Source organism: Oncorhynchus kisutch, linkage group LG25, assembly GCF_002021735.2.
Source record: "Oncorhynchus kisutch isolate 150728-3 linkage group LG25, Okis_V2, whole genome shotgun sequence".
In the NCBI taxonomy this organism is placed as follows: domain Eukaryota; kingdom Metazoa; phylum Chordata; class Actinopteri; order Salmoniformes; family Salmonidae; genus Oncorhynchus; species Oncorhynchus kisutch.
The window spans coordinates 35,398,731-35,412,030 of record NC_034198.2 but is presented as its reverse complement, the minus strand read 5'-3'; the positions used below and the strand labels follow the sequence as shown (position 1 = coordinate 35,412,030).

General features: G+C 44.0%; 1 protein-coding gene across 1 annotated transcript in view; it reads right to left on the bottom strand.

The window, feature by feature from the left end:
- The window catches only part of LOC109870211 (syntaxin-binding protein 4), a 116,874-nt gene that overhangs the window by 74,032 nt on the left and 29,542 nt on the right, over positions 1-13,300 (bottom strand). Inside the window, exons 11-13 of the mRNA XM_031805141.1 lie at positions 11,046-11,118; positions 4,535-4,632; positions 3,980-4,076 (exon numbers count right to left, since the gene is read on the bottom strand). Of these exons, the coding sequence (XP_031661001.1) occupies positions 3,980-4,076; positions 4,535-4,632; positions 11,046-11,118 (268 nt within the window). The remainder of the gene's footprint in view (positions 1-3,979; positions 4,077-4,534; positions 4,633-11,045; positions 11,119-13,300) is intronic.

Here is a 13,300-nt window from a genome sequence, read left to right as displayed (position 1 = left end):
ATTCAGACCCCAGACTTTTTCCACATTGTTACATTACAGCCTTATTCTAAAATGGACTAAATAAATGTTTTCCTCATTAAATCTACACACAATACCCCATAATTACAAAGCAAAAACAGGTTTTAGGAATTTTTGCAAATTTATTTCAAATAAAAAGATAACTTTTTTTTTAAAAGTATTCAGACCATTTGTTATGAGACTTGAAATTGAGCTCAGGTGCATCCTGTTTCCATTGATCATCCTTGAGATGTTTCTACAACTTGATTGGAGTCCACCTGTTGTAAATTCAATTGATGGGACATGATTTGGAAAGGCACACATCTGTCTATATAAGTTCCCACAGTTGACAGTACACGTCAGAGCAAAATCCAAGCCACGAGGTCAAAGGAATTGTCCGTAGAGCTCCGAGACAGGATTGGGTTGAGGCACAGATCTGGGGAAAGGTACCAAAACATTTCTGTAGCATTGAATGACCCCAAGAACACTGTGGCCTCCATCATTCTTAAATTGAAGAAGGTGAAATCCCTGAGCGGTGTCCTTCCTCTGCAGCAATTGAGTTAGGAAGGACACCTGTATCTGTGTAGTGACTGGGTGTATTCATACACCATCCGAAATGTCATTAATAAAACCCATCTACACTACCAGTTAACTACCGGTTAAACCCAGCTACACTACCGGTCAAAAGTTTTAGAACATCTACACTTTAGCTCAGTGCGAACGTTGCCTGTAATCCATGGCTTCTCGTTGGTGTATGTACGTACAGTCACTGTGGGGACGACGTCCTCAATGCACTTATTGATAAAGCCAGTGACTGATGTGGTGTACTCCTCAATGCCATCAGAAGAATCCCGGAACATATTCCAGTATGTACCAGCAAAACAGTCCTGTAGTTTAGCATCTGCTTTATCTGACCACTTTTTCAATCGACCGAGTCACTGGTGCTTCCTGCTTACATTTTTGCTTGTAAGCAGGAATCAGGGGGATGGAATTATGGTCAGATTTGCCAAATGGAGGGCGAGGGAGAGCTTTGTACGCGTCTATGTGTGTGGAGAAAAGGTGGTCTAGAATGTTTTCCCTCTGGTTGCACATTTAACATACTGATAAATCAGTTCTCTTTCATTTCTAAGTTTCCCTGCATTAATGTCCCCGGGCCACAAGGATGAACGTTTTCCTGTTTGCTTATGGCGGAATACAGCTCATTGAGTGCAGTTTAGTGCCAACCTCTGTGGTGGTATGTAGACAGCTACGAAAAATACAGCTGAAGGGCCTCCCGGGTGGCGCAGCTGTACTGCAGCGCTAGCTGCGCCACCAGAGACTCTGGGTTCGCGCCAAGGCTCTGTCGTAACCGGCCGTGACCGGGAGGTCCGTGGGGCAACGCACAATTGGCCTAGTGTCGTCCAGGTTTGGGAGGGGTTGGCCGGTAGGGATGTCCTTGTCTCATTGTGCACCAGAGACTCCTGTGGCGGGCCGGGAGCAGTGCGTGCTAACCAAGGTTGCCAGGTGAGCGGTGTTTCCTCCGACACATTGGTGCGGCTGGCTTCCGGGTTGGATGCGCGCTGTGTTAAGAAGCAGTGCGGCTTGGTTGGGTTGTGTATCAGAGGACGCATGACTTTCAACCTTCGTCTTTCCCGTGCCTGTAGTGGAGTTGTAGCGATGAGACAAGATAGTAGCTACTAAACAGTGAATATAGAATAGTGCAGTGAATAGAATAGAGTTTTTAGAAAGTAGACGGAAAGAAAGATTGGTTAGAGAGAACGAGATCACTAAAATCACTAAAATTTTAGAGCGAGATCACTAAAATCTCATTGGATAATACAGTAATTTTTTTTTCTTTTTTGTCTCTATTCTATGTTAGCGTTCATTCATAGGCTAGGTTGTAGAAACCTCATGATGGGTGCAGGGAAAACTTAAGCTGGGTGAATGTCATATGAATGTAATAGAAATAAAGCCATGCTCATATGTAAAATAAATCATTCTCCCTCATCTTAAAGGGCACCGACCACTGAAAGAAGTTAGCTATCATCTAACATGTTCAGGGAATGCATGATGGATATTTTGATGTGCAACATGTCAAAATAGGGTCCAGAATGATCAGATATAATTTTGGACCATTAGAGATGAATTTGCCTTCATGTTTTTGTGCATATTGGCCTAGGCAATTTGCTACATAATTTAGGCCTACCATCTGTGAAAGTTAGAACTCAAAACACACTAGCTAGATTGCTCACTCTAAATATGGTATTGTTGCTAGATAGAAATGCAATTGATCTAACAGTAAATGTAATGTCCTACAAAAATGTTCTATATATATGGATACTCTGGGCTGTATAGGCTCTTGATATAGGCTATTCAGCGCAAATGGTGCTCTCAGCTCCGTTCTGTTAGCGAATTATCTCAATTATATACTCCATTTTTAAAGTGGTGTTACATCCTCTATATTGATAGTTGAGAAATAATTGTTATACTCACATAAATATGAAACTCTTCTCTTTTTTAACAACAGTAACAGTAGTTGTTTTAAAAACTCTCTTTCCCGGAATTACATTTCAAAATGATGCTCAACTGTCACTATGCTTGTGCTTATCAGAATGCATCTCAAAATGATGCTCAACTGTCACTATGCTTGTGCTTATCAGAATGCATCTCAAAATGATGCTCAACTGTCACTATGCTTGTGCTTATCAGAATGTATCTCAAAATGATGCTCAACTGTCACTATGCTTGTGCTTATCAGAATGCATCACTCCCTTCACTCCGTGTGCAAAGGGGAGAGAGGGAATGAGAGCCAGCACTGAAACAGAGACAGAGCAGATACTTTCATTGCAGGAAGCAGCCTAATGCACATTACTGTTGACCAAATAATGGTTTTAGAACAAAAAAATCTGCAGGAACGCTGTGAAGCCTAATCACCAACATAAGTCAAATTGTTTTGGTAAGAGGGCAATGTTGGTTTCTGTCATTTCCGTTTCTCCGTCCCATCTCTAGATAGTTTTGTTGTCTATCAAATTGTCTTTTTTTTTGCCATGGTGACAGAGGCACAACATAACAGAAACATTGTAGCCATGTCTGTCATATTTTAAAATACCTTTGAAAACTGAATGTTAAGGCCTTTAAATCAGATAATCAAAAACATAAAATATTTGTAAAGACTTTTCAAGGATGTGCAGACACCCTGTGAATGTGTTTGGGATAAGTATCAGCCATCAGGGTTAAACGTACATTGTCTTGCCCTGGAGGCAGAACTAAGCGGTTTCCACTAGATGGGCGGGCTGCAAAGTCAAAAGGGTCAGGTAAGGTTATGGGGAAGTGTAGTCTTACCTGCGTAGGCCACTGTCAGAGCAGGGTTAGAGTTAGGGTAAGGTTATGGGGAAGTGTAGTCTTACCAGCGTAGAACACTGTCAGAGCAGCGTTAGGGTCAGGGTAAGGTAAGGTTATGGGGAAGTGTAGTCTTACCAGCGTAGGCCACTGTAAGAGCAGGGTTAGAGTTAGGGTAAGGTAAGGTTATGGGGAAGTGTAGTCTTACCAGCGTAGAACACTGTCAGAGCAGGGTTAGGGTCAGGAAAGGTTATGGGGAAGTGTAGTCTTACCAGCGTAGAACACTGTCAGAGCAGGGTTAGGGTCAGGTAAGGTTATGGGGAAGTGTAGTCTTACCTGCGTAGGCCACTGTCAGAGCAGGGTTAGAGTCAGGTAAGGTTATGGGGATGTGTAGTCTTACCAGCGTAGGCCACTGTCAGAGCAGGGTTAGGGTCAGGTAAGGTTATGGGGAAGTGTAGTCTTACCTGCGTAGGCCACTGTCAGAGCAGGGTTAGAGTTAGGGTAAGGTTATGGGGAAGTGTAGTCTTACCTGCGTAGGCCACTGTCAGAGCAGGGTTAGAGTTAGGGTAAGGTTATGGGGAAGTGTAGTCTTACCTGCGTAGGCCACTGTCAGAGCAGGGTTAGAGTTAGGGTAAGGTAAGGTTATGGGGAAGTGTAGTCTTACCAGCGTAGGCCACTGTCCCAGCAGGGTCTGTTTGTAGTCTGGCCCTCAACGTCTGTCTCTGTGCCTCTGTAGGATTCAGTCCCAATGCATCCAGAGCCTGGCAACACACACAGAGTTACACACACACACACCATACCCTTAAATATGACCACACACACAGACTAGTAAACCACACACACACCTAGCGTGACTAAGCATGCTGGATGTGAATACTGCCTATCGATATTGCCATGATGTCGTGGGAGAATGATTGGAGCAGCTCGGACAGCGCACAGTGAACACACTGAACACACACGTTGGCTGTACGGTGCAGTGTAATCAGGCCAGAGCACATGACAGGCCAGCAGCAGTAATAGCTTATTGAGCAGTGTCTCTGCAGGGATGAGGCAATGTCAACACAATCAATACACTGCAATGACCCTAATGTCAAACCACATCCGTACAGTACATACACACACAATTATAAACATTCCCATACACAAACACTCATTCTTAGACACATACATTAAACACTGATAAACACACACTCTTCCACATCCACACGCCCACACTGACCTGCTCCAGCCTCTCCAGTTTGAGGCGACAGATGGAGCTGAGGGAGCACTTCCTTTGTGGTACGAGACTGCTGACTGGCTGCCATACAGTGGAGGATTCTGGGTAGAGGGAGACGGACAGGTAATCAAGTGAACCAGTAACTGGGTATAATAACGCATAACGTTGTTGTTGTTGTTTATGACAAATGTATTACATTTATTGCATATACATGTGGAAAAAGAAAAGCTTATAAAATGGAGGAGGAGAGAGAGAAAGAGAGAGTGAGCAAGAGAGAGAGGGGGCAGAGGCAGAGGCAGAGAGAGAGGGAGAGGCAAAGAGAGAGGGGGCAGAGGCAGAGGCAGAGAGAGAGGGAGAGGCAAAGAGAGAGGGGGCAGAGGCAGAGGGAGAGAGAGAGGGGGCAGAGGCAGAGGCAGAGAGAGAGGGAGAGGCAAAGAGAGAGGCAGATGCAGAGAGGCAGAGGCAAAGAGAGAGGCAAAGAGAGAGAGAGAGGCAAAGAGAGAAAGAGAGATTTGTCACATTCTGAGACAAATCAGAATTTAAGGTTACACATATTACTATATGTTACACATATTATTTGGGAACAATCCCACTTTATGGGAACAATCCCACTTTATGGGAACAATCCCACTTTATGGGAACAATCCCACTTTATGCACAAGTCTGTTACACAAGCACATCTAAATGCAGCCCTTTGTCATTTAAGACAGGTCTGGTCAGAGTGAGAAAAGGTGAGCTGTAAACAGACAGGTTCTGGAGAGAGAGATAATTAGAGATGAAAAAAAACAGGAAGGAACGGTGGAGGGAAGTGATTGTGATGGACGGCTCGGCTTCACTGCAGCCTTCCAACCAAGTTCACGACAAGAGGGTAGACAGAGGCAGTCCTCTGACAGACAGATACATATACAGTCCTCTGACAGACAGATACAGTCCTCTGACAGACAGATACAGTCCTCTGACAGACAGATACAGTCCTCTGACAGACAGATACATATACAGTCCTCTGACAGACAGATACAGTCCTCTGACAGACAGATACAGATACAGTCCTCTGACAGACAGATACAGATACAGTCCTCTGACAGACAGATACAGTCCTCTGACAGACAGATACAGATACAGTCCTCTGACAGACAGATACAGTCCTCTGACAGACAGATACATATACAGTCCTCTGACAGACAGATACAGTCCTCTGACAGACAGATACAGATACAGTCCTCTGACAGACAGATACAGTCCTCTGACAGACAGATACAGATACAGTCCTCTGACAGACAGATACAGTCCTCTGACAGACAGATACAGATACAGTCCTCTGACAGACAGATACAGTCCTCTGACAGACAGATACAGTCCTCTGACAGACAGATACAGATACAGTCCTCTGACAGACAGATACAGTCCTCTGACAGACAGATACAGATACAGTCCTCTGACAGACAGATACAAATACAGTCCTCTGACAGACAGATACAGATACAGTCCTCTGACAGACAGATACAGATACAGTCCTCTGACAGACAGATACAGACACAGTCCTCTGACAGACAGATACAGATACAGTCCTCTGACAGACAGATACAGATACAGTCCTCTGACAGACAGATACAGATACAGTCCTCTGACAGACAGATACAGTCCTCTGACAGACAGATACAGTCCTCTGACAGACAGATACAAATACAGTCCTCTGACAGACAGATACAGATACAGTCCTCTGACAGACAGATACAAATACAGTCCTCTGACAGACAGATACAGATACAGTCCTCTGACAGACAGATACAGATACAGTCCTCTGACAGACAGATACAGTCCTCTGACAGACAGATACAGATACAGTCCTCTGACAGACAGATACAGATACAGTCCTCTGACAGACAGATACAGATACAGTCCTCTGACAGACAGATACAGTCCTCTGACAGACAGATACAAATACAGTCCTCTGACAGACAGATACAGATACAGTCCTCTGACAGACAGATACAGTCCTCTGACAGACAGATACAGATACAGTCCTCTGACAGACAGATACAAACACAGTCCTCTGACAGACAGATACAGATACAGTCCTCTGACAGACAGATACAGATACAGTCCTCTGACAGACAGATACAGATACAGTCCTCTGACAGACAGATACAGTCCTCTGACAGACAGATACAGATACAGTCCTCTGACAGACAGATACAGATACAGACACAGTCCTCTGACAGACAGATACAGTCCTCTGACAGACAGATACAGTCCTCTGACAGACAGATACAGACACAGTCCTCTGACAGACAGATACAGATACAGTCCTCTGACAGACAGATACAGTCCTCTGACAGACAGATACAGATACAGTCCTCTGACAGACAGATACAGTCCTCTGACAGACAGATACAGATACAGTCCTCTGACAGACAGATACAGATACAGTCCTCTGACAGACAGATACAGATACAGTCCTCTGACAGACAGATACAGATACAGTCCTCTGACAGACAGATACAGTCCTCTGACAGACAGATACAGATACAGTCCTCTGACAGACAAATACAGTCCTCTGACAGACAGATACAGATACAGTCCTCTGACAGACAGATACAGACACAGTCCTCTGACAGACAGATACAGATACAGTCCTCTGACAGACAGATACAGATACAGTCCTCTGACAGACAGATACAGACACAGTCCTCTGACAGACAGATACAGATACAGTCCTCTGACAGACAGATACAGATACAGTCCTCTGACAGACAGATACAGTCCTCTGACAGACAGATACAAATACAGTCCTCTGACAGACAGATACAGATACAGTCCTCTGACAGACAGATACAGTCCTCTGACAGACAGATACAGATACAGTCCTCTGACAGACAGATACAAACACAGTCCTCTGACAGACAGATACAGATACAGTCCTCTGACAGACAGATACAGATACAGTCCTCTGACAGACAGATACAGATACAGTCCTCTGACAGACAGATACAGTCCTCTGACAGACAGATACAGATACAGTCCTCTGACAGACAGATACAGATACAGACACAGTCCTCTGACAGACAGATACAGTCCTCTGACAGACAGATACAGTCCTCTGACAGACAGATACAGACACAGTCCTCTGACAGACAGATACAGATACAGTCCTCTGACAGACAGATACAGTCCTCTGACAGACAGATACAGATACAGTCCTCTGACAGACAGATACAGTCCTCTGACAGACAGATACAGATACAGTCCTCTGACAGACAGATACAGATACAGTCCTCTGACAGACAGATACAGATACAGTCCTCTGACAGACAGATACAGATACAGTCCTCTGACAGACAGATACAGTCCTCTGACAGACAGATACAGTCCTCTGACAGACAGATACAGATACAGTCCTCTGACAGACAGATACAGATACAGTCCTCTGACAGACAGATACAGACACAGTCCTCTGACAGACAGATACAGATACAGTCCTCTGACAGACAGATACAGACACAGTCCTCTGACAGACAGATACAGATACAGTCCTCTGACAGACAGATACAGATACAGTCCTCTGACAGACAGATACAGATACAGTCCTCTGACAGACAGATACAGTCCTCTGACAGACAGATACAGATACAGTCCTCTGACAGACAGATACATATACAGTCCTCTGACAGACAGATACAGTCCTCTGACAGACAGATACAGATACAGTCCTCTGACAGACAGATACAGTCCTCTGACAGACAGATACAGATACAGTCCTCTGACAGACAGATACAGTCCTCTGACAGACAGATACAGATACAGTCCTCTGTAGTTCTGTAGGTAGAGCACGGTGCTTGCAATGCAAAGATAGTGGGTTAAATTCCTGGAACCACCCGTACGTAAAATGGATGCAAGCATGACTGTAACTCTGGATAAATGGCCTATTATTGTTATTACAAATAGAAATTTTGAAAGTGGTGAATTAGTAGTTCAGGTACTTAGTGTAGCTAAGGCAGGTAGGTAACGTATGCAAAACAGTTTTAGGTTTTGCTCACAAACGCAGTAAACGTGTAGAAGTAAATGCAGTAAACAGGTAAATGCAGTAAACAGGTAAATGTAGTAAACAGGTAAATGTAGTAAACAGGTAAATGTAGTAAACAGGTAAATGCAGTAAACAGGTAAATGTAGTAAACAGGTAAATGTAGTAAACAGGTAAATGTAGTAAACAGGTAAATGTAGTAAACAGGTAAATGTAGTAAACAGGTAAATGTAGTAAACAGGTAAATGTAGTAAACAGGTAAATGTAGTAAACAGGTAAATACAGTAAACAGGTAAATGCAGTAAACAGGTAAATGTAGTAAACAGGTAAATGTAGTAAACAGGTAAATGCAGTAAACAGGTAAATGTAGTAAACAGGTAAATGTAGTAAACAGGTAAATACAGTAAACAGGTAAATGCAGTAAACAGGTAAATGTAGTAAACAGGTAAATGCAGTAAACAGGTAAATGTAGTAAACAGGTAAATGCAATAAACAGGTAAATGCAGTAAACAGGTAAATGTAGTAAACAGGTAAATGCAGTAAACAGGTAAATGTAGTAAACAGGTAAATGCAGTAAACAGGTAAATGTAGTAAACAGGTAAATGCAGTAAACAGGTAAATGTAGTAAACAGGTAAATGTAGTAAACGTGTAGAGGTAAATGCAGTAAACAGGTAAATGCAGTAAACAGGTAAATGTAGTAAACAGGTAAATGCAGTAAACAGGTAAATGTAGTAAACAGGTAAATGTAGTAAACGTGTAGAGGTAAATGCAGTAAACAGGTAAATGCAGTAAACAGGTAAATGTAGTAAACAGGTAAATGTAGTAAACAGGTAAATGTAGTAAACAGGTAAATGTAGTAAACAGGTAAATGCAGTAAACAGGTAAATGTAGTAAACAGGTAAATGCAGTAAACAGGTAAATGTAGTAAACAGGTAAATGTAGTAAACAGGTAAATATAGTAAACGTGTGCACAGGAGTCATATCTGATGATACTGCTGCGCCACCTGAACATGAACATGTTGGGCAACATTTGAAGGAAGCCTATGTGCTAATTATTCACACCTCTGTGTCAACTGATCATTGACATGTTGAGCAACACAGAACAGCCAGCATCCAGACACCATTCATCATCATTCCAAAGCGCTCTGAAGAAAATTTTTCTGACAAGGGATTCCATCCGGAAGATGACAACATGTTATTGGGACAGAGGTGGACAGAATGTCTTGTTTGTGACCCCATCAGATCCAAGCATCTCCCACCTGCCTAATTTCCTCCTTCCAAGCTGCATGCCACATCACTACAGCCTCCTCTATACTAATCTGAGCTCAGGTTCCCAAATGGCTCCATATTCCCTTTATAGTGCATTACTTTTGACCAGGGCCCTTACGGCCTACTATAGACCAGGGCCCTTACGGCCTACTATAGACCAGGGCCCTTACGGCCCACTATAGACCAGGGCCCTTACGGCCTACTATAGACCAGGGCCCTTACGGCCTACTATAGACCAGGGCCCTTACGGCCTACTATAGACCAGGGCCCTTACGGCCCACTATAGACCAGGACCCTTACGGCCTACTACAGACCAGGGTTAACCCAAACTCGGTCCAGGAAAACAACAGACCTTATAGTGAAATGCTTACTTACGAGCCCCTAACCAACAGTGCATTTTTGTTTAAATACGGATACGAATAAGAGATAAAAGTAACAAGTAATTAAAGATCAGCAGTAAAAAAGAACAATATATACGGGGGGGGGGGGGGGTACAGAGTCAATGTGCAGGGGCACCGGTTAGTTGATGTAGTATGTACATGTAGGAACAGTTTGCCTGTACTCACAGACTGAGTTTATGACATGACTCTGTCCTCTGGAGAGAAATAAGGGCTAAAAAGGCACAACCTCGTTTAACTAGTATCTCTTCTTTATGACCTGCTGTGATCTGTTTCCACGTAGATTCCACTTACAGGTGTGCGTCCCAAAATGGCACCGTATTCCATGTATATAGTACACTACTTTAAACCAGAGGCCAATTGGCCCTGATCAAAAGAAGTGCACTACATAGGAATTGGGGTGACATTTGTGATGCATTCTAATTGTAGGTGTATCCGAGGGCAGGACTGGAACATGTCTTAAAGCGATTGGACACGATGTTCAGAAATGTACATCAACAACAACTCACTAAAGCACTTTCTGGTCCGGCTGTTTTCAGAAATGTCAGTGTAGTTATATTAGCCCAGAGGCCAAGGTGAAGGTAAGACAGAGTGGGGAAGAAGAATGAGAGAGAGGCTGAGAGAGAGAGAGGCTGAGAGAGAGAGAGAGAGAGAGAGAGAGAGAGAGAGAGAGAGAGAGAGAGAGAGGCTGAGAGAGAGAGAGGCTGAGAGAGAGAGGCTGAGAGAGAGAGAGAGGCTGAGAGAGAGAAAAAAAAATTGAGGGGGAAAGAGAGGAAAAACCGAGACAGAGATACAGAGATATAGAGAAATAGACAGGTTTCTCACCAGGCTTGGCGTCTGTGGTGCTGGGACTCTGAGGAGGGGAGGAGACACACGTCTGTTCTGTCCTCATTCGCACCTGCAGGACACAACCACACCACCACATTACCACCACAACATACAACTAATGTTCCCTATAATTGTTTTAGGCTCTGGGCAAATTTCAGGTCTGATGAGTGCAAACTTGAATGTTTTGAAAATTCGGTGTAATTCCCATCAAGCGTTTACTGTGAACACTGAGACCGCTTTAAGTGGCAGGGCTTGACATTAACCTGTTTATCCACTTGTCCTTCAGACAACGAGGTGACTGAAATTGTTGTTGACTTGTTTGATACAAAAAAAAACTTTACTTTCTGCCTATAGGTTACTTAATAACTCACTAACTAGCAAAGAATATGAACAAAATGTGCACATGCCTACATGCAGCTCTCGCTTTGATCTCAAAACAAGTGCATCTACTCACGATCGCTCATACTGTATACACAGTCCAGTTCAAAGTAAATGACACAGATCCATGTTTGGCAATGGTCAATTTGTATTTACAATAGACCTACTGCAGCTCTGATTGTTTATGCCACACCGGTCTGTGTAGAGTACAGGCTGAGTAATGCGTGCCAATGCAATAGAATCCTACTCCAATGCTTTCTGCCTACAACAAAATCTCTTGCATAGTTAGTTTTGTTTCGGTATGTAGCATTGAAAGTGGCTAATATTGCGTTGATTCGATCACAATTGCCACAGTAAAGGGAAACATTGATAGTGTTAACAGGGAAAACTCTAGAACAGTAGTCACCAACCTTTTCTGAGTCAAGATCACTTAGAGTCAACCTGACTTGAAACTCAGCAAAAAAATAAACGTCCTCTCACTGTGTTTACTTTCAGCGAACTTAACATGTGTAAATATTTGTATGAACATAACAAGATTCAACAACAGACATAAACTGTACAAGTTCCACAGACATGTGACTAACAGAAATGGAATTATGTGTCCCTGAACAAAGGGGGGGTTAAAAATCAAGAGTAACTGTCAATATCTGGTGTGGCCACCAGCTGCATTAAGTACTGCAGTGCATCTCCTCCTCATGGACTGCACCAGATTTGCCAGTTCTTGCTTTGAGATGTTACCCCACTCTTCCACCAAGGCACCTACAAGTTCCCGGACATTTCTGGGGGGAATGGCGCTATCCCTCACCCTCTGATCCAACAGGTCCCAGACGTGCTCAATGGGATTGAGATCCGGGCTTTTTCCTGGCTATGGCAGAACACTGACATTCCTGTCTTGCAGGAAATCACACACAGGAGGAGCAGTATGGCTGGTGGAATTGTCATGCTTGGAGGGTCATGTCAGGATGAGCCTACAGGAAGGGTACCACATGAGGGAGGAGGATGTCTTCCCTGTAACGCACAGCGTTGAGATTGCCTGCAATATCAACAAGCTCAGTATGATGATGCTGTGACACACCATCCCAGACCATGACGGACCCTCCACCTCCAAATTGATCCCGCTCCAGAGTACAGGCCTCGGTGTAACGCTCATTCCTTCGTTGATAAACGCGAATCCGACCATCACCCCTGGTGAGACAAAACCGCGACTTGTCAGTGAAGAGCACTTTTTGCCAGTCCTGTCTGGTCCAGTGACGGTGGGTTTGTGCCTGTAGGCGACGATGTAGCCGGTGATGTCTGGAGAGGACCTGCCTTACAACAGGCCTACAAGCCCTCAGTCCAGCCTCTCTCAGCCTATTGCGGACAGTCTGAGCACTGATGGAGGGATTGTGCATTCCTGGTGTAACTCGGGCAGTTGTTGTTGCCATCCTGTACCTGTCCCGCAGGTGTGATATTTGGATGTACCGATCATGTGCAGGTGTTGTTACACGTGGTCTGCCACTGCGAGGGCGATCAGCTGTCCGTCCTGTCTCCCTGTAGTGCTGTCTTATGCTTCTCACAGTACGGACATTGCAATTTATTGCCCTGGCCACATCTGCAGTCCTGATGCATCCTTGCAGCATGTCTAAGGCACATTCACACAGATGAGCAAGGACCCTGGGCATCTTTCGTTTGGTGTTTTTCAGAGTCAGTAGAAAGGCCTCTTTAGTGCCCTAAGTTTTCAGAACTGCGACCTTAATTGCCTACCATCTGTAAGCTGTTAGTGTCTTAATGACTGTTCCACAGGTGCATGTTCATTCATTGTTTATGGTTCATTGAAGAAGCATTGGAAACAGTGTTTAAACCCTTTACAATGAAGATCTGTGAAGATATTTAGA